This window comes from Astatotilapia calliptera, chromosome 5 (genome assembly GCF_964374335.1).
Source record: "Astatotilapia calliptera chromosome 5, fAstCal68.1, whole genome shotgun sequence".
NCBI lineage: Eukaryota > Metazoa > Chordata > Actinopteri > Cichliformes > Cichlidae > Astatotilapia > Astatotilapia calliptera.
Genome location: NC_137426.1, coordinates 160,614 through 187,955, shown reverse-complemented (window position 1 = coordinate 187,955; position 27,342 = coordinate 160,614). Strand labels below are relative to the sequence as shown.

Below are 27,342 nucleotides of genomic sequence, written 5' to 3'. Positions count from 1 at the left end.
GATCAGCCAATCTGCGGTTCGTCTGTGCTGCATCCTCCGCTTCCTCCTCTCCGTTTCTCCTCCTCCTCGGCCCCGATGCTCCCGCCGGCCCTGCCCGGCCTCGATGCTCGGTCCGCGGGCTGGCTGTAGCTCGGTGAATCGGTGCACATCGTCGGTCCGTCATGGTGCAGAAATCTCGCAACGGCGGGGTGTTCCCCGGAGCGCAGGCCGACCAGAAGAAGCTGAAGGTCGGCTTCGTGGGTTTGGAGGCCGGAGGGACGGACTCCAGTAGGGACGGTGCTCTGCTCATAGCGGGTGAGCAGCTGTGTGTGTTACCTTTAATAACCAAAGCAGCTGATTTCACTTAAACGTATACAGGACATGTCACGTGGTCACTCTGTCACGAAAACCTGCAAACCTTTCTCTTGAAGGTTAGGACCAATCAGCTTCATGGTGCAGGTGTTTACTGAGAGGAGGCTTGAATGCGATTGGCTGATGCACCGGAGCAGCTTTGCATGATTCACAGCTCAGAATAATCCTTCTGTATCTTGCTCTGGACACCTCAGATCATCCTCAGTCTGAAACAGGCTGTTTTAGCTCCTCCCCCTTTAAGAGCTTTTCTGTAATTATATTATTAATTAGTAAATAATAACTGGATTGTTTTTCCTTGTTCGTTACTGTTCTTACTGTGACCACATGCTGGGATTAATAATTAAGTATTTCTGATTCTGCTTTCCTCTGATTGGCTGCCCATCACAGACAGAGGGTTTACTCCCACATCACTCCCATACTGCCCCCCAGTCCTCAGCAGCACATGTAAGCGTCCGTGTGCCTGTCTGACATGTTTCTGTGTCTAGGTGGAGACGAGGGGCCTCGGCGGCAGCGCAGCAGCGTCTCCGGGGGGAAGAAACCTCCCAAACGAAACGCCCTCTACAGACGCCTGCAGAACTTCCTGTACAACGTCTTGGAGAGACCCCGAGGATGGGCCTTTATCTACCACGCCTATGTGTACGTACCTGTCCGCACACCTGCGTGCGCGCACCAATGTAACGAGCAGGAGAAAAGTGGGATTTAGCAGGTGGGGACAGCTGGGCGGTTCTTAATATTCCCGCCCTCTCTTCCCCACAGCCGTCTCTCAGAGTGAGGTCACCTCACTAATGTTTATTTTCCCTGAAATGCAGATCTTTCCTGTTCTGTGTTCAGGTTCCTGCTGGTGTTCTCCTGCCTGGTTCTGTCTGTGTTCTCCACCATCAGAGAGTACGAGAAGAGCTCCGAGGACGCGCTCTACATCCTGGTAACCACGCAAACATCACGCTCGACCGTCGCCAGTGTGCTTACATTTGTGTCCACATATGTCCATGTGAATATTTTAGATCGACCAACTTTCAGGCCTTTTTCTCAAACACTGAAACTCGAGGCAATGTTTGAACATGGATATTTACAAAGACAAAAGCCTGAAATTTCCACTCGGAATGAAACTGAACCAGGATCTTTGGAACAGACAGGAAATGTCAGAGTGATGCTAATTATAATATATATAATGATATTATGATAATAAAACTTCATGTAGCATCAGACTGTGCTGTGTGTTAAATATGTGTTCTGTTTTTAGTTTACAGTAATACTTTAAACTGAAATATTAGACTCAACAAAGTAGGCTGGTAGAGTCAGTCTACATATTTAACACGGTTAAACTCCAGAATTTGGACGATCTAATAATATATTTTTGTTTTTGTGGTACAACAAAGTCGTATTTACTGATACACAGCATGAAACCTGAATGAAAATGTCATTTTCTTTATGACCAACAAGTTCTTGATGAAAATCATTCTACACACTTTGTTTTTAGTATTGTGAAATATTTATATAAAAATCACAAATGTTACTAGTTGTCTTTTGCAGTATGATGCAAAAGACAACTAGTAACATTGACACCCTGCCCCCCGAGTCCTCAGCAGCACATATATAAAGTTTTTGTCATATTTGAACTGCAGATAGTTTGAATGTGTCGGTCCCAGATTAGAGATCCAGGCAGGGAAAGGGTCACACTTCCATCTTTTTTAAGACCGTCATGTTCAAACACTGATGCAGATTTCACTGTTAAAAAAACGTCTGAGAGAGACGCACCATCTTTCAAAAAAATACAGCCTAAAAACTTGTGAAGATATAAGAAGTGAAAAAACCCCAAAACAATATGTTTTCAAATTTTGTACCATATTTTTTATGCAAATCACAGAAAGCAGAGCAGAAGGCTTAGCTCAGTGGTGTCCAACTCCAGGCCTCAGGGGCCGGTGTTGCAGGTTTAGACATGTCAGCTGATTTAATGACCTCCTCAACATGTCCTGAAGTTCTCCAGAGGCCTGGTAATGAACTCATCATGTGATTCAGGTGTGTTGACCCAGGGTGAGATCTAGAACATGCAGGCCCTCGAGGCCTGGAGTTGGACACCCCTGCTTAGCTAGTGTCTAAGGTTTGGCTCAGCGTGGAGCTGATCGCACACGTGATGGTGCTTGAAGCGGAGATGAAACAAATATAAAATAAAGTTATTGATGGTTCTGTTCAGCTGCAGTGTTTCATTCTTCACATAAAGCTGGATATATTCTTCTGAGCACATACGTGCTGCTCTGATCTTTAACAGCGTGTTGTTGTGGTGTAACAGGAGGTGGTGACCATCGTGGTGTTCGGGGTGGAGTACATGGTGAGGATCTGGGCTGCCGGGTGTTGCTGTCGGTACAGAGGGTGGCGAGGTCGACTGAAATTCGCCAGGAAGCCCTTCTGCGTCATCGGTGGGTCAGAGCTGAGTGTGTTTGTTGGTCACGTTCAGTCTGTGTCACGTCTGCTTCATTATCTCTGAGCTTCATCCACAAATGTCCCCGAGGACCTTCTAAAGGTCTTTACTTCCTCTGCAGAAGGTTTGTAGAGTTTAAAAGTCACGCCGAAGTCGATCCCACCGCTTGTTTGCTGTGTAACCTCTGCTACTCTGTTCCTCTTCTTCACCCTCAACTAGAGACAGTTCAGTTGGTGGTGAGAAGGACCTGTGGAGGCGGAGGCTGTGGTTTCACTTCACTCCCTTCAGCTCAGCATCTCCAACTGTGTTTAGGGTGGAGCTGGACCATCCAGCCTTACTGCTGATGAACTCATGAGCTGCTGATGAAATCAGCTGCTCTGCAGCATTCAGGCGTGTTAACACAGGAGGAAAGACATCAAAGTGATCTTAGAGAAGCAAATGTTGCCCATCAGTCTCAGAAGGGTTTTAACAGTATTGCCAAACAAACTCCATCGTTGTACAGAGAAAGAGATTATCCACAGGTGAAAAACATTAGAGACAGGAGGGGACCTCAAGGTCAGAGCGTACAACAAACCCCAGAGCTCTGCCTCACAGCTAAGGCCTCTGTTGGCAGGGACAGCACTGCACAGCACACTTTTATACAGCACATCTAAACACAACAGATGTTCACCAAGTGCTGCACAGCGAGTACACAATGCAACACAAATGATGTAGGAGTTATCATAGGGTTGGGGTAACTGGTCATTCGCCCATAGGTGTGAATGTGAGTGTGAATGGTTGTCTGTGTGTTAGCCCCCCCTCAGGAGTAAAAGTACAACAAAATAAATGAATAATAAAAATTTGAATAATTAAAGTTAGAGTTATAGTTTAAGTTAGTCTGAAGCTGAAACAGCTGATGAGAGGAAGTATGTTTGCAGTTGGGAAGATGATTCCAGAGTTTCGGGGCTGGGAATTCACGGTTGCTTGTATGAGTCAAGCAGTCAGTCTGGAATTATTAGAAGGTGCTGATCAACAGAACTAAGCTGGAAGTTTAAGACTGAGCTAAACATGCATGTGCCAGGAGTCCAGCTGCTGCAGTCGTCTTACGGATGTTTTTTATACAACATGTAGGTATGGAGGGACAGTGGGAAATGTCATGGTCTGTCAGTGAGTGGGATAAATCACTAAAACATTGCTTTCATTGAGTTTGAGGACTTTTTGTGAGAGCCAGGTTTTAACATCAGCTCAACAGCAGGTTAGAGAGTAGGAGGCGGGTTTAAGAGGGAAGGAAATCTGGGTGTTGTCTTCATAACAGCTTCTTCGTGGGAGTGAACGCTGGTGCGACTAGCTGCTGCTGGCATGTTGGTGAGCCTTGTATTACCTGTTGTTAATGTTTGTTAACTCCCACCCATAACCTGTGTTCTCACTGGTCCGAAGCCCTCCCGTGGTTCATCTTCAGCAGCTTTGTGGATTAACGTGTTGTTTTGGGGGTCTGTGCTCATCTGGACTACCCTGCTTTTCCTACGTAGTCCACTGGCCACAGTCGCCCTCTCCGACTCTCTGCCAGCGTTCTGTTGCTGTCTGGATGTCATTGGTCTGTGTGGGTTCTCTCCAGGTACTCCGACTTCCTCCCAGTCCAAAGACACACAGTTAGTGGGGTTAGGTAAACTGGGGAGTCTACATTGGCCGTAGGTGTGAATGTAAATGGCTGTCTGTGTTAGCCCTGCCTCTTGCCACATGGTAGCCTGGGTAGGATCCAGTCAACAACATGTCTTGTAGTTCTCCAGAGGCCTGCTAATGAACTAATCCTGGGTGACACAGAGTGATATCTAACACCCGGAGGACACCTGGAGTTCCCCACCCCTGCTGTACAACAGCTTATCTCCCCACCTCTGACCACATGTGAATATCTTTAATGTTAATTTAACTTCATTTGTCATCTCATTTTGCAACATCAGGGGCATTAATTTGAACACTCTTTTGAGTCGTACTGACTGCCTCCCGAGTATAAATCCTCTGTCCTTCCCTGATTAAACGCTCATTTAATGATGGACTTGATGACATTTTAGACGCCTTGGCTCCTTCTGTGTTGCACCATGGTTTATTTCAGTCAGCTTAAAGCTAAAGGTTGTTGCCTGGAACATAAAATCTATAAAAGATCTCGACTCGTCCTCCACAAACAAATCAAACCCTATCAAATTGGTATTTATGTCTGTTGTTGTTTTATTCAGTTCAGTTCTTTTTTATTTCAAACATATACATTCACCAACGTTTCATAAAATCATTCCATACAGTTGTTTGAAAAGGAGGTTTACAGGTTTACATCCTCATCATCTAAATTTGAACAACAAAAACGTATACAATGCCTTCAACTTAGAACATAACATCTCAAAAAAATATTTTCACATGTTCAACTGAAACTATATTTAGATTTGCTAATTTGCAGAAGAAAATAAACATGAGTTTGACTGCTGTCTTGGGTTCATTGCATTTTCTTCATTCTTATACTTATTTAAAATTTCTTTTTTGAGTTTTATTTTAAACTGGTTTATATCACTGCTGACCTTTATTTCTTCTTTTAACTCATTCCAGAATTTAACTCCCGCTATTGAAATAGACATCCTTTTCAACGTTGTTCTTACTCTTTGTAATTTTAAATTCCACTTCCCTCTAAAATTATACCTCCCTTCTCTTTCTAAGAACCATTTACTTATTTCGATTGGGAGCATCCCTTTCCTTACCTTATATAGTTTTAAACTTCACCAGATCCTGGAATTTTATAGCTTGCGTCCTAATAAAGAGTGCGTTTGTGTGAGCCCTATACCCCTCCTGATTTATTAGTCTAATGGCCCTTTTCTGCATTATGATTATAGTCTGAATATTACTTTTATATGTATTTCCCCAAACCTCTACACAATAACTCATGTATGGTAATAGCAAAGCACAATATAACATATACAATGTTTTCCTATCCAGAAATTGTTTTACTTTCCCCAAGACAGCAATGCCCCGTGCTAACTTTCCCCTCACATAAGTGATGTGTGATTTCCAACAGGCCTTATGATCAATGATCACACCAAGAAATTTTATGGCATTAACCCTTTCTAGATATATATTATCGACACAAATTTCAATGTTAATGTTTTTCTTATAGTTTCCGAATAACATGAATTTTGTTTTATTTAAATTTAAGGACAATTTGTTTCTATTCTTTCTATTGTTTCTTCTTTAATATCTTCAACTCCTGTGTGATCACCTCCAAAACCTGTTGAAATTCCGCACCTGAACAAAGTATATTGGTATCATCTGCAAAAATTACAAACTTTAGTATCTTCGATACTTTACAAATATCATTTACATACATAATAAACATTTTCGGACCTAATACTGATCCTTGAGGTACTCCACATTCAATATCCATCATTTTAGATTTAATCTCATTTATTTGTACATATTGCTGTCGATTCATCACATAGCTGTTTATCCAATCCAGTAGCACACCCCTGAACCCAGATTTTTCCAGTTTGATTTTTAGAATTTCCTGGTCAACAGTATCAAATGCTTTTTTTAGATCTAGAAAGACTCCTAGTGCATACTTCTTGTTATCCATACATTCTGTTATTTCTTCCATTAAATCCATCAATGCCAAAACTGTTGATCTATTATTTCTAAACCCATACTGGCAATTTGCCAACAAATCATGTTTATCCACAAAGCTATCAAATCTTTTTAGAAATAGTTTTTCCAGTATCTTAGAAAACTGGGAGAGTACCGACACTGGCCTATAATTTGTAAAACAATGCTTTTCACCTGATTTATAAATGGGAATAATTTTTGCAACTTTCATTTTTTGTAGAAAAACCCCGTCCTGGAAGGACAAATTAAAAATATATTGTAGTGGTTTTACAATACCATCAATTACTCTCTTTACCGTTACCATATCAATATCATGACAGTCAGTACTCGTTTTGTTCTTAAGTCCACTGACAGTATCATATATCTCCTTCTCTTCCACTGCTCTTAGAAACATTGAACTTGCATTCCTTTCAATGTTTCCTCCCTTCCTATCATACCAACCTTTATTTCTGCAGCCAGTTTTGGCTCTATATTTACAAAAGATTTATTGAATCCATTTACTATTTCGTTCATTTTACTAATAGTATTTGTCCCTTCCATAAACTACCCAGGGTAGTCATTAGTCCTTGGTCCATTTTTTATTATACTATTTAATACCTTCCATATCCCTTTCATGCTTTCTTTATTATCTTCTAACTTTTTGATGAAGTATTCTTTTTTACAAGTTCTCTTAATTTATTTTTATACTTTTTATATTTCTTTTCCGATTCTGTAGTTCTCTTTTTAATGAATTCTCTATATAAGGTGTTCTTTTTTTACAGGCATTTTGCAGTCCCTTTGTCATCCATGGTCTTCCTGCATACTTATCTTTCCTGTTGACTTCAATAAGTAGGCTGTTTTCCTCTAAAAAAGCCATGAATATGCTTAAGAATGCCTCATAGGCTTTATTGACATCCTTGTGTTTATATACAATGGTCCAATCTTGTTTTATTAACTCATTTTTGAGACACTGCATTGTCTTTTCTTCTGCGTAAGGTGACGTTGAGTGTTTTGAAAGGTACATAAAAGAAAATGTATTATCATCATTATTATTAAAAGTGATAAGTAACATGATGATTTCAAAGACAGACCCAAGCTGCAGCGTCTGTAATGAAAACAGAAAACCCCGTGGGTTTGTGCCAGTGGGGCAATGTTAGAAGAATAACTACCAGTGCTAATGGAAAGGACCAGTTCATGATGGTACAATTAGAAAAGCCATCTCTGACCTACCTGTTACCTGTCTGTCTGCAGACATCATGGTGCTCATAGCATCCATATCAGTCCTGGCTGCAGGGACTCAGGGAAACGTCTTCGCTACGTCGGCCATCAGGTCACTGCGGTTCCTTCAGATTCTCCGAATGATCCGTATGGATCGCCGAGGAGGAACCTGGAAGCTGCTGGGATCGGTGGTCTACGCTCACAGCAAGGTAAAACTCGTATGTCTGAGTGACGCCAGCTGACGTGGCGCTGACTTGTCGGTGGTTACAGATCAGCTAATACTCACTGTGATGAAACACTGAGAATCTGGAACAGGACACGAAAGTTTAAAAACTGACTGAAATCAAAGAATCAGAATATTTACAGATCTAAGATTGGTCCACTATTTAAAGTATTTATGACTTTATTGGATGTTGAAAGTGAAGGTTGAATAGAAAGGGAGGAGATGGCACGCAGCAAAGGGCCACGGGTCGGGCTCGAACCCGAGCTGCTGCTCTGCAGTTGTGTGGTTGCCCGCTCACCCACTGAGCTCAGCTGGCACCCAGACTGATGGATGTCAAAGGTCAAAGCTTGTGCTTAACCCCACCAGGTCTACAGTATTAGAGAAACCACAACACTGAGCTGCAGTATTGGTTTATTACTTTCATCTGTATTGATCGGAGTTATTGATTAGATCAATGTTTCACATATACCTCAAAATAGAAAAGAGTATAAATAAAATTTAGAGTCAGTCTATTTTTGTTGGTTACCTGTTTACTAGGGGTGTAACGATACTTGTACCGATATTGAACCGTTCGATACAGTGCTTTCGGTTCGGTACGCATACGTATCGAACAATACAAAATTTGTAATTTATTTTATCAACTTTTCTTCTGACGATGCTGTCTGTGTTGAGTGCTCAGTGGATCTGCGTTCGACTACTCCGCCTAGGCTGCACTGTCGAGCACAGATTCACTGAGCGCAGCGCAAGCTAGCAAGACAGAAGCTAAGCTCATTGCAACATGGCAAACTGAACCTCCCCCACCCTCATTCAGATCTGGCGTTTGGAACTATTTTGGTTTTCATGTGACGTATGACCCTGAAGGTAAGCGAGTCATGGACTAAAGTAAAACAGTATGTTGGATGTGCCACGCAATGCTCAATTACATGGGTGGGAACTACTGCGTTAGCGCAGTTAGCTCGTTAACGCTCGTTAACAGTGAGTGATTTCTCGATCAGATTATTATTTTATCCCTTTGTTGTTTCAGCAACATTAAATTTAAAAACTGTACGTTTGAGTTAAAATATATATTTATAATTTTAATAAATGATAAATTCAAAAAGCATGAACATTTTTTTTTGTATCAAAAAAATATCGAACCGTGAATTATGTGTTTCGCTGCGCCCCTACTGTTTACCTGTCAGAGTATCCTGGAAGATGACCAGATCTCAGGAAAGTTTGGTCTACAGCAGGGGTGTCCAACTCCAGGCCTCGAGGGCCGGTGTCCTGCAGGTTTTAGATCTCACCCTGGGTCAACACACCTGAATCACATTATTAGTTCATTACCAGGCCTCTGGAGAACTTCAGGACATGTTGAGGAGGTCATTTAGCCTTCAAATCAGCTGTGTTGTATCAAGGTTACATCTAAAACCTGCAGGACACCGGCCTTTGAGGCCTGGAGTTCGACACCTGTGGTTTCCAGTGTTAGGAAGCAGGCTCAGAGTGATCGTTGGACCTTGGACTTTGGAGTGATCGTGGGGGTTTGACCATCCAGTCTTTTGGATTTGGTTTGTAGACATGTGGGGACGCAGGACAGTGGGGCTGCTGTTATGAGCCATTAGGTGTATAGCGAAAGTGCGAGCTGTGACTGGGAGAACTGACAAAGGACTTAAGAACGCATGAAGACGTTCAGCCATGTGTGGATCCGAATGCGTGATTGTGCGGACCAGAACCTGTGTGGAATGGAACCTGCTGATGATGCTGTATTATCTACGTTCTGCAAAGGAATCTGACTTCGTATGCGTGTTCATCAAAGGATGAACGTATGGCCAGTGCTCACTTGTCTGCTGCTCTGAACTCGGATCGCCTCATGCAAACTCACTGCCACACCCCCAATTCCTTTTGGAGTGGTCCTCGACACGGAGCGGACCAGCCCAGTGTTTCTGGGTGGAAGGCCCCACTGACAGCCTTCAAAAGAAGCACGCCAGTGGAAAGCACCGGGGATCGTCTGGCTCTGACGCAGGAGGATTTCTTTGTGGATGGAGGTGGCAGTGAGGCGCTGCTCCAGGCTGTACTTTGTGTGCAGCTGTGCACAGCTGGTTTGAGACGCCTTTCGTTTGTCACTGCAGTGGACTGGTGAGCGATAAAACGTGGACCAAACATGAGCCGTGAACTACACTTAGGTTAAAGGATGAGTATTTTCAGTGTGTGAATCCGTTTGAGTTTTATGAGAGAAACCGTGGTTTGTTTCATGCTGAGGGTGGTAAGCTCTGTTACATGTTTACATCCTTTGTGAGGTTTGCTGTACCTGACTGCTACCCCCACACCTTCATTATATAAACTGACAAATAGAAAAATGACACCTCGGATGGGACTCATTCATTAATTATAAACCCATTAAATAAAGACAGAAAAAACTTTATTTGAAACAACCCAACAGAAACACAAAACTGCTCCCAGTGCTGGGTCACCCTTGGAAATCCAGACGGTATCAGCAAATGAAACTCTCCTCCCATAATTCACTGCGGGCTATGGATCTGAGTGAGCTCGGTGCTCCTTTAAACTTGTCCAACTCTCCTCCTGGAAAATCGATTAAAGAACACAGGAAGTGAATCTGTTCACGTCATCAAATATTGCTGATCAGGATATTCTGGAACGGCCTAAATAACTGTGGAGAACCAACACGACTAGGAGGAGGAGCTAAAAACGAGCACTGAACACACAAAAAAAACAGTTTTTCAAATGGAACAAATGAACACAAATCTCACAGAAAACAACTTGTCAAACGAGTGAAGTTTAAAGGACCAGTACACTCAAATAACCACAAAACTCATACCTGATGTCATCCAACCGATAAAAGAGGATCCTTCTCTCTGTCCCGGCACCTGGACATGCAGGGTTGCAAACCTATTCAGACGACATATTTGGAGAGAAACATCTAAGAGTGGCTGGCCAACCCAGGTTGTAACCAGCTAACCGTCCGAGGTGAAACGAGGAGTAGAATGGGGGGAAGAGGCCTATCAAAGTGCCTTTTCCAACATTTGGAAAAGCTGATGAGTCTGATCCTCTTCAGTACGTAGAGAGGGGGGAAGACTTCTTGGGCCTCAACCCACTCACTGACGAGGGGCTTATGGCTACTCTTTGTAATGTTCTACCTGGAACTTCAAGGGATCCCATAAAATCCAAACCTGGAAATAATGCGTTCCTGTCAGGAGACTATGAGGATGAGCTGGCTGAGAGAGTGCGGAGCACAGTCCAAAAAGAGGCTGAGAGCATCAGAGACTTTGCCTACACGTATCAATCACTCTGCAAACGCTGGAAGCCAACTATAAGTTATTTATTGTTTACTCTATTTAATTTGTAAAATATGTGTACACACACACACACACACACACACACACACACACACACGTAGAAAAATATTTAGTATACACATCCAGAAATGCATATACTATTATATATTGTAGAGATGGACCGATCCGATATTACGTATCGGTATCGGTCCGATACTGACCTAAATTACTGGATCGGATATCGGCGAGAAATAAAAAATGTAATCCGATCCATTAAATATCAAAAAAGCACCTCACAAAACTTGCGACATGGCGTAACTCGTCTCATAACCGTAGCACGTCGGAGCAGTGTGGTCACGTGATACAGCGGCTGTGTGTATTTGTAGTCTCGCTACCAAACCAGCATTTCATCTCCGAGGAAGTTATCCCAGAGAGAAGTAAAGCAAGTGTGTAAGTTCCTCTCTGAATGTTTGTAAAGCATTCCAGCGTTAAGCTTAACAACTGATATATGGAGCAAGTGCCTCTCTCTCTCTCTCTCCTGCCGCTACTTCATGAAACTGCTTAACGATCAGCTGATCGGCTTTTCTGTCGTGAGTCCGTGTCTCTAGTTTGCTTTTGGCCCACTTTGCACCAGAAAGAGGAAACCAGCGGCTGAACAACAGCAGCACGTTTAAGCTTGATAAGCTGTTGTTACAATTTATTTAATATTACTTTCTACTCGAGGATCTTTTTCTACGTAGCTGACGCTGGTAACCGTGCAGGGGCGGATCTAGCAAAGTTTAGCCAGGGGGGCCGATAGGGCATTAACAGGGAAAAGGGGGCACAAAGACATACTTTTCTTTCTTATTCTCATTTAAAATGTCAAGCTTTTAATAAATAATTATCTGACACCCAAAGTTTTAATCTGATGTAAAATGTATAGAAGTCCATTACTGTATATAGTAACTGTTAAGTCTAATATACCCTAGTAAGCTATAGTACTTTTTCCTTTGGGAAAGTACCATCTGTGCAGTCTGCAATTCTGTTGAAGAAAGATGTTGAATCTATTTAATTATTCTTGAAAAATAATTGATTTCTGTGCATTTTTTTTCACACTGCATCAAATTAAAGTTGATTACATCGATTAAGCATCACAAAGTGGAGGGTGGAGGGTGGTTCCCTATTTTTTATTTATTTATTTTTGTTGTTGCTGGTAGTTTGCAACCCTATTAGTTAGGTTGCTTAATATCTCTGCTAAGTACTCTTTAAAATACCAGAATAGGAAGGATGGTGTAGGTTTAAGTTTATTAGATTGATCAGTATTGCTGAACTATGAAATATTTTGGGCGCAGTGTACTTTTTACACACAGGTATAACAGAATAGCTTTAGTGCTGTTGTTTATTTAAACTTGACTATGAACTTATACAAAATGCAGCAAGATATTAAAAAACAGTTTTATTGATTAAAAAACACACTATATCGGATTCATATCGGTATCGGCAGATATCCAAATTCATGATATCGGTATCGGTATCGGACATAAAAAAGTGGTATCGTGCCATCTCTAATATATTGTACATATATTTATTAGTTTCAGATGTAGCCATTCTTGTATTTTGCTTGTTTACATTATTGTATTTTGCACAACTCTGTTGCTTGTGAAGCTCGCACACAAGAATTTCACTCACATGTGCTGTACCAATGTACCTGCACATGTGATGTGACAATAAAAGTGATTTGATTTGATTTGAGGTGATGCTGTTAAAATGATTTTGAAAAACATTAACCCTCAACTAGCCAGTCAACTAAGGAGCATCTGGGTTAGTTACATCTGGGGATGAAGTTGTCCACCTCAGACGCAACAACTGGAGAAGGACCAACACAATCAACTGCAATATGTACGGAGAAAAGGTTTGTGGAAAACAATCCAGAAACCTTCTTCCAGTGAAACCTTTACACTGCCAACCAGCAGAGCCCAGCTACCTCCAGCCCATCATGTCCTGCCTCCACCCTGATTTAACGTCGACTGTGCTGTTAACGTGTACGGACATTTTCACTGTATTTATTATAATGGAACCAACATTCCTACCTCTGGTCTCTCCCTGTGTGCACTACCACCGATCATCACGCTGCTCCTTTATATGGCGTATATAACTTGTACAGATCTGTGCAGGAACATCGTTAAGTCTCTTTTTTGGTTTCTCTGAAGGAATTTCAATGTAAAAATCTACAGGCTGCTAACACAGAGATTCCAAACTGTCTTTTATTGTTCTCGTAACAGGACAATAAAGATCTATTCTATTTTATTCTATTCAAGTTGGTGCTGCAGAGGTCACCATGCACCAGCTTCATGTCCATGGTGGAGAGCTCATAAACGCAGGGCTCACCCTTCAAATTCATCAAGTCCACAAACTTTTAGAAATTCAGGGTGCACTCTCTGACCGGCACCTCCAAAACTCGATGTCATAAACGGTCAGGTCATGTAGTCGAAACTTTTTTCTTACTTTTAGACTAGTTCACAGGTGTAGTTGTTTTTTTCTCTTAACGGACGAGGAAATTAGTCTTAAGGGAATATCCTTAACTTTCAGTGTGTCATAGATTCTGAACCTCGAGCTGTGGAGGAGCTTAAAGTAGCTGCTGTGCTACTAGAAGCCAGTTGAGGCGTTTCAGCACATGAGCAGGATGCCTCCCGGGCTCTCCTCTGTCCTGACTTTACCCTCTAGTCTCTCGCCCACTGCAGGAGCTGATCACAGCCTGGTATATCGGCTTCTTGTGTCTCATTCTGGCAAGTTTCCTCGTTTACCTGGCAGAAAAAGAAGATAATGAACAGTTTGAGACATATGCTGACGCCCTCTGGTGGGGACTGGTAAGATGAATGCACATACACACCCACACCTCACCTGAGATCAGGTGAGGTGCTGTTTGCCTGTGATTAGTTATCTGAGCTGCAAAGCAGCAGGTATAAACAGCATCACTTGCTGATGGCATGAGGTTGGCTTTACTGAGCTGTAAAATCTCGGGATTGATGTTGTTACAGCATCACCTTGATCACAAATGACGCCACCGTCGAACTCAAACACAGCATAAAATTCAATGAAATAGTAAGACGGGTGAAACAGAGACATAAATGATCTACAGCAGCGGGTATGAAATTTATGGTTTTCAGGGTTTTTATCGTTAACTGTTTCCCTGGATCTTTCCCGTGTTATAGTTGTGTGTCTTATTTTGAAATAAATATTTATCCATTACCATAGCAACCGGAGAGCATTAAGGGGCAGAGAGGAGGATGTTACTCTGTGTTGTTGGTGCATTTCAGGAGGACGCTGCTAATAAAGTTACACAATTACACAGTGAATTCACGCTTATTGTTACAAAATCCCACTGCTTTTGTCTCGGTTGTATTATTTTATTTTGTTGTATTTATCCGCCACACCTTAAAGGCCGGTCCGTGAAAATATTGTCTGACATTAAACCGTCCGTGGAGCAAAAAAGGTCGGGGACCGCTGTACTACAACATACCTCGCTGGCTGACCCATGCTTTGAGCACGTCACACATACTTTTAAGAACATTTGAACTTCCTCCAACTTAAATTGGCCTCTCCTGCTTCAACATGGCCGTGCACCTCACTCAGGTGCACCAGCAGAACCAATGCAGTACAGAAGTTCCTACATGAGAATTCCCGCAATAAATGACCGAATGACATATAAAATATGCATAGTGCAAAACAAAATACATGAACTAAAAGCATGGCAGTAAAAAACACGTTCACCTAATCAGTACAGACAGAACATCCAGCACAGGTGTGGTACAGGTGTGTACACCTGAGCTGAAACAACTGGTGTTTCCTCCTCCGTGATGGGACGATGTAGTCTGTTTGTTTGTGTCTCAGATCACCTTGACAACCATCGGTTATGGAGACAAGTTCCCCATCACCTGGAATGGACGTCTGCTGGCTGCAACCTTCACTCTGATTGGAGTTTCATTCTTTGCTCTGCCGGCTGTGAGTCAGTTTTTTATCTACCTGGGTTTACCTGAGACACCTGTTCGTACCAGCTCACCTGTCTGTGTTTCTCTTCAGGGGATTCTGGGTTCTGGCTTTGCTCTGAAGGTTCAGGAGCAGCACAGACAGAAACACTTTGAGAAGAGACGAAATCCCGCAGCAGGACTCGTACAGGTGAGCCCATGCTCTGACATCACACTGACTTTGTGCGGTGAGAATCTACACTGGCACCCTCACGTGAGACCTTTTAGGAGTCAGCTGCTTCCTTCCTGTGTCGACAGGCGGCCTGGAGGGTTTACGCCACAAATCTGAGCCGAACCGATCTGACATCTACCTGGGATTATTACGAGAGGACAGTGTCTGTCCCCATGTATAGGTAAGACTGCACCTGTGCACCTGCAGCCAATCACTCCAAAGGGATTCTGAAACTGTGTGATTGTAAAATTTGTGTCTGCAGGTTGATCCCTCCTCTCAATCAGTTGGACTTACTAAGGAACCTCAAGAACAAATCCGGACTCTCATTCAGGTCTGAAAGTTTCCACACAACGACTGCACCATAACTGCACCAGTGAGCCAAAAACCCTCCTCGAACTAACCTGAGAACACCTGAGAACATTTCAGGAGCTAAAATGCTAACAGACACTTTGCATTTAATAGTTATTATTAACCTCTGTCTCTCTTCCACAGCATGTCTTTATCCTGTCTTCCTTCTCTCACCCCAACCAATCACAGCAGATGGCCCCGCCCCTCCCTGAGCCTGGTTCTGCTGGAGGTTTCTTCCTGTTAAAAGGGAGTTTTTCCTTCCCACTGTCGCCAAAGTGCTGCTCATAGGGGGTCATATGATTCTAGAGTCTTGACCTTACGATACAAAGCGCTTTGAGGCGACTGGTGCTGTGATTTGGAGCTAAATAAATAAAACTAAACTGAATTGAATTTAGAACATCCAAAACCAAAGGGTGATGTCATGCTGACCATGTCACTGTTTGGCTCATTGGTGTTTAACTGAAGAACAATAATAATCTTTAATAATCTGATGAATAATCGTCTTTAAAGTCAGTGATTAATGGCAATCTTTATCTCCCTGCAGGAAGGATGTTCAGCCTGAACCTTCTCCCAGGTCCGTGGTCTCTTCTCCAAGGACTCACATCAGATTTCCCAACATCTTATTCAACCATTGCTTTAGAAACGTTCAGCTGTCACAAAAAGCCTTTTAGATCCATGTTGCCTTACATCCTTCTATTTGAATATTTCCTTTGGTGAAGTTCAAGAGGTGAACCCTCTGTTGTCTAAGTCATCAGCAGCAATCACCCTAAATTTGTTTTAAATGGTTCCTCTGAGTCTCTGCAATCAGGGAACAAAGAAATATTTCCAGGTTTAACACCTGAGTGTCTGTCATGGTACTATGAGGAGCTTGGAAAGAAAGCACCTGGAATTCTTACATGTTTGTGATGACCATGCACCTCTTATCAAAGAGGTGTCTTGGTTGAGATTCGTTGACCCATTATTAATCACGTTCCTCATCTCATGAGCCAAGGAGTGAAAAAAGGTGTCGTCGTTATCACCAGAGGTTTCGGGTGAAACCACTGTAAGACCAAACCTGATGGGGTGAGGTCTCACATCTGAATAACACTGTTGAATGAGACGTGAAATGTCTTCCAGTCTTTTTCTTTCCAAGCTCCTTAGTTTTTATCACCTATGAGGACTAAAGTGTATCTGTTTGGTTAGTTATGTAATTATATGACCATAACCCAAAGGGATTTAAGAGCTGATCATTTTCCAGATGTGACTAAAATCTCCTGGTCTTTCTCCTCCCTCCCACAGTCAGAAGGTGAGTCTAAAGGAGAGGGTCTTCTCGTCTCCTCGGAGTTCAGGAACCAAAGGCAAAGGTTCTCCTCAGCACGGTGGGTGTTGATATTTTTTAACGTTCATGTTTTTGGTCTGGGAGTAATCCTGATACTGATGTCATCTACGTGCTAAATGAGTCTTTAAACACAGAGTCAGACAACACGCCATCCACTGATCGTTGGTGGTGATGGGGGGGGTCGGCCTATTTCATAGGATGGGTGGAACCCCAGGACTCTCAGGCTGTGAGGCAACATAGGTAACCACTGCACCCCTGTGAGCTGGTGGTTACTGGTTTGTGCACATCAAGGACTGGCAGTCATATCCAGGAGGAGCCATTTAAGCAAAGAACGTTACTTGTAATCAGGACCTGAAGTAGCACTCTGTCTTCCTTCCTTCTTACTGGTTCCTCCCGTTCGCCCAGGAGTTGCACCTGGAATGGGTCCTGCTCCTGGCATTGGTCCTGGAGTACCTGGAGGTCCTGGGGGAGTCCAGGCCTTGCGGCGGTCCCCCAGCATAGAGCCCAATTTGGAAGAGAGTCCCAGCAAGGTTCCAAAGAGCTGGAGCTTTGGAGAACGCAGCAGAACTAGGCAGGCCTTCAGGATCCGGGGAGCAGCATCCCGTCAGAACTCTGAAGGTAAGACCGGCCAAGCCGAGCAGTGTCGATACCAGTCGCCCAAAAATCTGCACTAAAATCACATGTTCAGAAAAATCAGCAGCTTGTCCTGTTTGCCAGGACACTCTGTAAGATGTGGTCTGTCTTTACTTAAGCATTAGTCACTAAACTGCTGTTATTTTGAGATTAAATGTTTGGTTTAAAAGACTTCATCATCATCATCGTGTTTGTCAGCCTGGAACCGAATCCACCCGAAGGAATCAGCGAATCAGGGTGAACAAACTCTTCTGGACCGGACCGATCCGATATACAGCATCGGTATCGATCCGATCCTGACCTAAATTACTGGATCGGATATCGGGGACAAACCCGCCGCCCCCATGCTGCGAGCATTCGCCGACACGGAGTGCGGATCCAGTTTAGTCTGAGTAAAGACATTAGATGTGGAAGTAGTGTGTTTTAGTTTTGTGAAAAATATTTGTGGTTACATTACCATTCAGTTTGAGGGTTACAACAGAAAATTATTATTTTAACAAATGACTGATAATTATTTTTATCCTGTGACTTTACTGTATAAAACCCTCCAACGTTTCAGGAGAAGTTAGTCGTTATAAGAAGTGTCTGTGAACTAAAAATCAGGAATGTGGGATACTGTTTGTGTGTGATTTGGAGAGCCCAGCATGTGCTCCCGACGCAGGGACGACACATGGCCAAACAGTTTCATGGTTCAGAAAAAAACTATTAAAAATAAGTGTTTATATGTATGTAAATGACACAAAATTTAGCCTCAGGTTAAAAGTGATAGAAACAGCTCACACTGACATCCATCCTGATCAAAGGTGAGTGTCATGAAGTGTTTGCATTTATTTGCACTGTTTTCCACTCTGGATGTCTGTTTATGTTCAGCTTTAAGTGTAAAAGGCTCCACTTTTTTAGTTGTTGAATATAAAGATTATTTTGTGCTGATATTGCACTTTTTTCAGAACAAAGACCTTTTTGAAATCTGCATAAAATTGCAATTTAAATTATTTTTGAATTTTACTTTAAATACTTAGATTTAAAGTTCTCCTAAATATGTAAATACAAAGATCATTATTGCTGAACTGTGAAATGTTTGGGGTGTGGTGTATTTTTTGCATACAGTGTAACAGAACAGCTTGTTTTGTTTTTTAAAATGTGAGTATGAACAGCGAGACATTAAAAAAACAAATCATATCGTATCGGCAGATCCATATTTATGATATCGGTATCGGACATAAAAAAAGTACCATGGCGCCATGTGTGGGCTCACAACACTACAATGGTACAGGTGCAAATGTGCAAGGCTTCACAGTGGATGTGAGCATGGCCGGAGCCGTTTCCACACTGCTGTGGGACGAACATTTGTGTCAAATAAAGAATTTCTTCTACAAAAATGGAAGAGGAACCCAGCTCTTTGTTTTCATTAGACATCACCTGAGGTCACTGTGACACATGCAGGACAAATGAGAGAGGGGAAAAACAAAGAAAGAGGGAAGAGGAGAAGGTCGTGAGAGGAAACTGGAGGTGTGACTGATCCACGCTCATCATCTGAGCATCAGTGGAGTCTTGGTGTGTGAATGATTCTGACTGGTTTAACTGGTTCTAGCTACAGTTTCAATGGTTTTTATATCAGCATTTAGAGCAGACTCTCAAACCTTGCCCACAGTGGATGCATTTGTAGCTGACAGTCAGATGATCCTCTGGTGGACTTCCCCCTTCTTCTGTGTCAGTCAGTGGTTCCTCTCTGTCCTCAAAGCTGAGATCAGTTTAACCTCCTAGGACCTGGCGTCCACATACTGTATGTGGACATCACATTTTGGGTCGTCTAGACTAAAATACTAAATGTTGCTCTACAAGTGCCTGATATCCACTTACGAGGACATTATACTGCCACTGCTCGATCGAAATTTGAAACTAATGTTCTCTTATGTCGATCTCATGTTTCTCAGAAACAAAAATCCAGTAAAAAAAAAAATCAGGTAATTCTTTGTTTTTACATTCATCAGGTCCCAATCAGCCCAAATAACAAAGAGAAATTAAAAATGCTGCCATGAAAGAGTTTGGGTTTAGGCGGTTAACAAAAGGACCCGCCCACCTCGAAGTCATTTCACGTGTCATTGTTTACCTGAATGCTTTTGATATTTATGTTCTCCGTTGGCTGTGCAGCCTCTTCCTGTGTGGACGTCCCTTTAATGAGCAGTTAGCTATCCGGTTGTTCAGTGATGACGCGACGAATCCTACTTCCGGGCCTAAAGTAGTCTGCGTTTAATATGGCTTTTGTGTTGTTAACATAATTAATGTTTTGTATTTTCTTCTATTTAATCTCAAAAAGCTCCTAAAACAGTCAGTGATCACTGTTGACCTCCCTCGGCTTTTATTACCGCTAATCATTTATTTAAGCTCAGTTTTTAAAACCTTAGGATGTAACTACAGCCCAGCCCATGCAGCAGTATATGAATGACTAACCTCGTATTGTGGATGGATTATCTCAGTTGTTCTCCTGGCTGAAGTTTGGTCCTTTTACAGCATCCTGCCATGCGATTACATTTGTTCCTGACCACCGAGAACACTCACGTTAACTTTCATCGAGTGGAAAAAGTTAGCTTGTTTATATTATGCTAACATAGCTGTGTCGCTAGCGGTCACGTAGCACATCATTATATACCAGCTAGCCCAACTTCAGTAACCCTACAAACGTCACTGCTGTTTAATTTTCTGTCTTTATTTATGCTGGAAGTGATAACAGAGCTGTACGTTTTAATTTGTTTCCAAAACCCCGCAGTCAGGACATGCTATATTGTATTTAGATAGAAGCTAGCGAGCTAACTCCCTGCTAACTTCTAACTCCGTTAAATCTCATAAATTCCGTTTTCATGGATGCCTGGATGTTAAACTCAATTGTTACACCTGGTAGAGCAGAACGCTGATCATTTTATTAAAGATGAAAGACTTTAGACAGTTTTTCAACTCTCAGTAATGCCATAGTGATCGTTTGATATATGGACCTGCAGCGGAGTTTAGACCCAGACACGGCTAGTGACGTCAGACTGAACAACCGGATAGGATGTTTCAGGAACTGTAATCTGAGACGTGATATCAGACTTCTAGCATTCAAGTTCAAGGCGTTCATGTAAAGTTCACGCAAACCCTCTGTTTCCAGCGTTATAGAAAAGCTCGTGGGATCCCTTTGGTTCTGCTCTTCAAATAAACTTCCCTCTGCTTCTAATATTTACACATTCAAATTTTATTTATCACATACACAATCATACTCAGTACGACATGCAGTGAAATGCTTGTTGCTGTGCAATGCCCGACCATAAAAAACTAAACATAAAACTAAACTAGCCAGAAATTTTCATAATATACACGTTTAAAATGTAAAAATTTACAGTAAAATTGAAGGTAAAAAATTATAAATAAAAACAAATAGAATGTGCAGATAAACAAATTTAAGAAGTTATAAAACTGTGCAAATAAACCGTGTGGGAATAAACAGTTGCTGATGTACAGGAATGAGAGAGAGTCCAGTCCTACACCTGGTTGAGGGACCAGATACCTGAGGGAAGAAGCTCCTCCTCATGCTCTCTGTTTTGGCCTTAAGGGAGCCGAAGCGCTTCCCATAGTCCATTGTTGGGTCCATTTACCATACCACCTTTATAAAGCAATTTGAAATAAAAAATGTGTTTTTAGAAGAGTCTTAAAGTCAGAAAGAGAAGAGGCCTGCCTAACGTGCGAGGGCAGATCATTCCACAATTTTGGAGCAGCTACAGCACAACCACAGCCACCTTTAAATTTATAGTTAGTCTTTGGTACCTTAACGAGCTGCTGATTGGCAGACCTAGGGGAGCGGGCAGGTGTATATGGCTGTAGTAGTTTGGGGGAGGGGGGCAGTCAGGCCATTAAGAGATTTATAAAGGATCCTGAAATGAGTTAATTAAAAATGTGCTCAGATTTTTATGTGCCAGTTAAACGTCGCACTGCAGGGTTAGGATTAGGCGCAACCTGCAGATGCCTGATGGATGCATCACTAACCCCACAATAAAGTGTGTTACAGTAATCCAGCCTTGATGTATCAAAGGCATGGATTACCGTCTCAAAAAGCTTCCTTGATAAAATAGGGTCTATTTTAGATGAAGTGCCTCACATTAAAAAAAGCTAGATCTTACAACCTGACTGTCAAGTTTAAGCTCTGCATCCATTTCAGATCACAGCGTTCCTCATCTTCCAGTCACACTGAGCTAGGCTAGCACATTCTGTGTGTGCTAAGCTAGGCTAGCACATTCTGTGTGTGCTAAACTAGGCTAGCACATTCTGTGTGTGCTAAGCTAGGCTAGCACATTCTGTGTGTGCTAAGCTAGGCTAACACATTCTGTGTGCTAAGCTAGGCTAGCACATTCTGTGTGTGCTAAACTAGGCTAGCACATTCTGTGTGTGCTAAGCTAGGCTAACACATTCGATGTGCTAAGCTAGGGTAGCACATTCGGTGTGTGCTAATCTAGGCTAACACTTGCAGGTATAAAATTTGGTAATTGTTTGGTTTTCTGGGTGACTGTGATGATGAGTGTGATCTTCCGTGATGAAGGTGTTTCCTCTCTCCTCTTCCTCCTGTAGTGCTGATAGAGATGCAGGATGAAGAGTTCAGACAGAAGAGCTCCCCAGGTCAGCACACACTCACACACACCAGAATACACAGAGGGAGGCCATCAGGGCAGAGGTAAACAGGGACATGGGGTTTCAGTCTGTGTGCAGAGCTTTGGTTACCATGAGCGTTTCAGCAGGATAAAAGTGAGTCACATTTCCTACTTTGTTTACATGCAGTGGCGTCTTGTTGGGCATTATGACGTGAGGGGCTGTATTGCCACCTGCAGGTCATGTTTGTGACAACATTTTAGTTTTGTTTTAGTTGTTTGTTTGTTTTTTTTGTCCAGACATCAGGTGAACTAGTTTGAGGTCTCTGGTTGTAATGACATGTTGGGTCCCACAGGTTCTGCAGTCCCGTGTGTGTGTGGTCAATTACACCCATTGTGTTTGTTGCCGTTTTAGAGGCCAGCCTTCCTGGAGAAGAAATGGCTGATGACAACAAGAGCTGCCACTGTGAGTTTGTCCCTCAGGACCTGACCCCAGCGTTAAAGGTTACCATTAGAGCCATCTGGTACGAACAGTTTCCTGCAAATATTCGTTTTTCTGCCACCATTCATCGCTTTGCTCACCCTTTATTTGCTGTTTATTCTGCACTGAATCATGTTTTTATTCACATTACTTTTATTTCTTTTTTTGTATTTTTTTTTAAATTTCTACTCACCCCAGGGTCAAAGGTCCCCATCAGCTGTTGGGTAAGAGCAGTCAGTCTGACCTCAGTTAGCTTCATTGCTTTATGTTGTTTCACTGTGTTCTGTTGTGTTGTAAAAGCACCTCTGCTAAGACATTACAATTATTATTGTTATTATCATTTCTCATGTGTTTTTTGTTGGTGTATTCAGGCATATCAGTTATCTGAAGTTTCAGGTCTTGCCTCAGCAGCTCTCCAGCAGTCCAGCTGTCTGGTTCTGGAATCTGGATCAGAACTAAATTCTGAGACATGCAGCAGCTCCAGTAGAAATAAAACCTCCTCAAAGAGAACCAGCTTCCCTCAGGACGTACACTGAATCTCCAGAAGTGTTGGCTGTCCTTAGTTTGCTGTATGCTGTATGCTACCCCCCTCAGCTCACTTCAGAGCAGAGACTAAGAAACAGCATGTAAACAAACAAGCTGTGGGCTAGCTTCCATGTTTGTTTTGATCCTGGAGCATGTGGGAATGGAGGGGCCCTACCTCCAGGACTTCCATGACCCACCTTCTACAAGGCACAGAATAAAACCAACATTGTAGTAAGATATAGAAATATCATGGAGCAGCACGGTGGTTAGCACTGTTGCCTCACAGCAAGAAGGTCCTGACTTCAATTCCACCATCAGGCTGGGGTCTTTCTGTGTGGAGTTTGCATGTTCTTCCCGTGTTTGTGTGTGTTCTCCTACAGTCCAAAGACATGCAGTCAGTGGGGATAGGTTATTCGGAAACTAAATTGCCCATAGGTGTGAATGCAGGAGTGAATGTGAGTGTGAATGGTTGTCTGTCTCTGTGTGTTAGCCCTGCGACAGACTGGCGACCTGTCCAGGGTATCCCCGCCTCTCGCCCTAAGACAGCTGGGATAGGCTCCTGAAAAGGATAAACGGAAGCGAATGGATGGATGGAATATATAAATGTCTACAAAGTGTGATAAAAGGATGAACACAATGTGGCCTACCCTAACGTTACTGTTCTTTCCCAGGTATCGCTGACGTTTTTAAAGATAACCATTCAAAGTTCTGGTTGACTCGACTGTCAGAGAACGAAACAGTCTTTGCCTGCTCTTTGTAGATTTGATCTGGTCTTCATCTTTGGGCCAAGCTCAAACCGTTACTTTTAACATGTTTCTCCATTGTGGTGACCCTGAGCCCAGAGCTTATCAGCAGGACTGTGAGCCACAGTTTTCAGGACTGAAGCAGAGATATGGACCATTCCTTATCTCCATTCCACAGACTGTAGATGGATGTGGTCAAGACATGATTGACCTCATTAGCAATCCAGGCACTCATGCCAAAGCATGCCGGTAAACAGCGTGCAACTCAAACTAGTCACCAGGACTTGGATAAAGAAACCACACAGCACCCTGTACAGAAAAGCCCCAGAATATCTTCTAAGTATTCAGATTCGGGTTTTTGATTTCAGACAAGTCTATGTGGTGTGACTGCTGGCTGTCTTGTTTCCTCTCTTAGCATCATGCGCTTCATGGTATCCAAGAGGAAATTTAAGGAAAGTCTTCGTCCCTATGATGTCATGGATGTGATTGAACAGTATTCAGCCGGACACCTGGACATGCTCGCCCGTATCAAGAACCTCCAGTCTAGGTAAAACTGCGTGAAGTAAGACTTTATGAGGTTTTGAATGGCTTGACTCACTCTGTCTCCTGACTGGCAGGGTGGATCAGATCGTTGGCAGAGGAACACCAATTGCAGATAAGGATCGTCCCAAAGCAGCCAGTGAGGAGCTACCTGAAGACCCGAGCATGATGGGACGCCTGGGGAAGGTGGAGAAGCAGGTAACAAAACAGACTATAAAGAGTACACCTGGTGGCTTTTCTGCTATGGTTTCAAACATGAGTCTGTTTTGCTGGTGTTTTCTCACTTAGGTCCTGTCCATGGAGAGAAAGCTCGACTTTTTGGTTAATATCTATATCCAGCGAATGGGAATCCCTCAGGCTGAGACCGACGCCTACTTTGGATCCAAGGAGCCAGACCCAGCACCACCCTATCACAGTCCAGTGGATCAGCTGGAGAAGAGCCAATCCATCGCCAAGATCATGCAGTCAGTGTCTTTTTATTCGTTCATCATGTCATTAGTGTAAATGAAAATACAAGTCAAGGGTAGCGTCATCAAAGTCACAGTAGTGATGAGAAAAATATAATAAATATTTCCCAATTTTAATCTAACTTGAACCTGACCTAAAGGCCCGACCATCCAATTCAATTAAATTCAATTTATTTATACAACGCCAAATCACAACAACAGTTGCCTCAAGGTGCTTTATATTGTACAGTAGACCCTACAATAATACATACGGAGAAAAACCCAACAATCATATGACCCCCTATGAGCAGCACTTTGGCGACAGTGGGAAGGAAAAACTCCCTTTTAACAGGAAGAAACCTCCAGCAGAACCAGGCTCAGGGAGGGGCGGAGCCTTCTGCTGTGATTGGTTGGAGTGAGAGAAGGAAGACAGGATAAAGACATGCTGTGGAAGAGAGACAGAGGTTAATAACAGATATGATTCAATGTAGAGAGGTCTGTTAATACATAGTGAGTGAAGAAGAAACACCCAGTGCATCATGGGAATCCCCGGCAGCCTATTGCAGCATAACTAAGGGAGGATTCAGGGTCACCTGGTCCAGCCCTAACTATATGCTTTAGCAAAAAGGAATCTGTTATCTTCCACTTGACCTCAGATCTAGCTGTTCATAAACAACTTCCTTTTGATAATCTCAGAACTTCCTGTTGATAAAATGGTAGTTACTTACTAATGTGTTTACATCTTGCACAGAGGGTTGCCAGGTGAACATGTGGAGAAGGCTCGGGTTGTGACGAAGATGGTTCGCTCCAGCAGTTCCACCGGACACAGGAACTACAATGCCCCCACATGTCCTCCCTCCACCTCCTGGCAGCCCATCAGCTCCCAGCTCCACCAGCAGGCTCCGCCCCCTCCTCATCGTAGCCAGGGTAATACTCCAAGTCCAGTGGGGGATGGGTCACTGGTTCGACTGCCCCCTCCTCCATCTGGGGAGAGACACAGTGGGAACCGATCGAACCGTCACAGCACCGGAGACCGAGGGGGGGCGGAGAAACAGGAGAGGGCAGGAGAGGGGTCCAATGGGATGGGAGGAGGAGGCGAGGAGGGGAAGCCTGACAGTGACACCTCTATCTCCATTCCATCGGTGGACCACGAGGAGCTGGAGCGTTCTTTCAGTGGCTTCTCCATCTCCCAGTCCAGAGACAACCTGGACTTCCTCAACAATGGATTCTACTCCTCCAACAACCTGGGAGATCGCCATGGTGGGGGAGGAGCTGCCTGCTGCACCGCCGTCCGGTCCTACATCGCTGAGGGGGAGTCAGACTCCGACTCCGAGCTCTGTGCCCCGTCGCCGCACTCGGACCGGGCCTGGACTGGAACCAAATGAAGCTGCGAGAAATCCAGAGTCACAACCAGCAGAACATTTAAAGTATTCATCAAAATGTGAATAAAAAGTAAACATAAAGATTTAAACCACCAGCTGGAGGCTCACAGCAAAGGATTATTGTGTACAGAGCTCAGCGGCCGCACCCATGATGGTACGATTTACGTGACAGATTCTGCACGGCAAACATCTGTCCACACTGTCACCAACTGGCACACTGCTGGGAAACGCTTTCACCTGATTGGTTGCTTGTTTCTATGTATAAAATAATCACATAATCTCAGCTCGCCAATACATTTGTTAATCGTTTAAACAAAGAAAAGTTGGAAAGATGGACCAGACTGCTGTTTGTTTATCTACTTCCTGTCCAAAGTTTAGGAAGTAGATCCGGAGCTGCTGGGTTTTAACTTTCAGGTGAACCACGAGCTTTCAGGTAACTTTGGCTATGTATGGGATCTGTATCTTATTCTGCTTTCTAGAGCATAGGTGTCAAACTCTGGCCCGCGGGCCAAATTTGGCCCGCAGCCTAATTACATTTGGCCCGCGAAGCCATACCAAATTACTATTAGAGCTGGCCTACTGGTATTATACAGCTAATATATATATTGTTTAGTATTAAGCTTTGCTTGTTCCATATTCAGTTTTCCAGCAAAACTTATTTGAGTCCATAAGAAAAGATTCATTCTTATATCTGGAGGAAGATTTTTTTTTCAATAAATATTAATGTTAGCCCGCGACTTTGTTCCAGTTTTGAATTTTGGCCCACTGTGTATTTGAGTTTGACACCCCTGTTCTAGAGGCTGCAGCAGTATCAATGAACTCTGTTTATATGTTTTTTAATATTCTGGTTATTTAACTAAATGTGACTCTGCACGGTCACTGGAGCATCTTCTTACTGTGACACTATCAGCTTGCACCTGCTCATCTACTACATGTAATCTTTAGCAGGTTATTGTTTTTTCCCCAGGTGTTTGTGGAAGACTGTATGGACGATTTGATAGGTCAGTGCTAACACACATGCTTATGTATTTTGAAAGATAATAAATAAGACATAATCTTCCAGTAA

General features: G+C 43.0%; 1 protein-coding gene across 2 annotated transcripts; it reads left to right on the top strand.

Annotated features, from left to right (window-relative positions):
• Positions 1 to 27,342, top strand: kcnq2b (potassium voltage-gated channel, KQT-like subfamily, member 2b). 2 transcript variants are annotated; one of them, XM_026166632.2, is made up of 19 exons: positions 1 to 294; positions 837 to 987; positions 1,183 to 1,273; positions 2,639 to 2,765; positions 7,613 to 7,788; positions 13,792 to 13,917; positions 14,942 to 15,052; positions 15,131 to 15,226; positions 15,334 to 15,428; positions 15,510 to 15,578; positions 16,140 to 16,169; positions 16,874 to 16,953; positions 17,319 to 17,531; positions 22,143 to 22,190; positions 22,575 to 22,683; positions 24,324 to 24,455; positions 24,526 to 24,646; positions 24,737 to 24,912; positions 25,646 to 27,342. In XM_026166632.2, the coding sequence occupies exons 1-19, from the start codon at positions 162 to 164 to the stop codon at positions 26,277 to 26,279; spliced, it is 2,718 nt and encodes a 905-aa protein (XP_026022417.1). In that variant the 5' UTR covers positions 1 to 161; the 3' UTR covers positions 26,280 to 27,342. The 2 variants fall into 2 exon arrangements, with proteins under 2 accessions (XP_026022417.1, XP_026022418.1); XM_026166633.2 differs by lacking the exon at positions 22,143 to 22,190 and having other exon boundaries at positions 25,646 to 27,336.

Coding starts and splice junctions, on each gene's coding strand:
- kcnq2b (XM_026166632.2), top strand. CDS start 162: ATGGTGCAGAAATCTCGCAACGGCGGGGTGTTCCCCGGAGCGCAGGCC. Junction 1,274..2,638: donor AGGACGCGCTCTACATCCTG/GTAACCACGCAA, acceptor GTGGTGTAACAG/GAGGTGGTGACCATCGTGGT. Junction 24,647..24,736: donor TGGGGAAGGTGGAGAAGCAG/GTAACAAAACAG, acceptor TTTCTCACTTAG/GTCCTGTCCATGGAGAGAAA.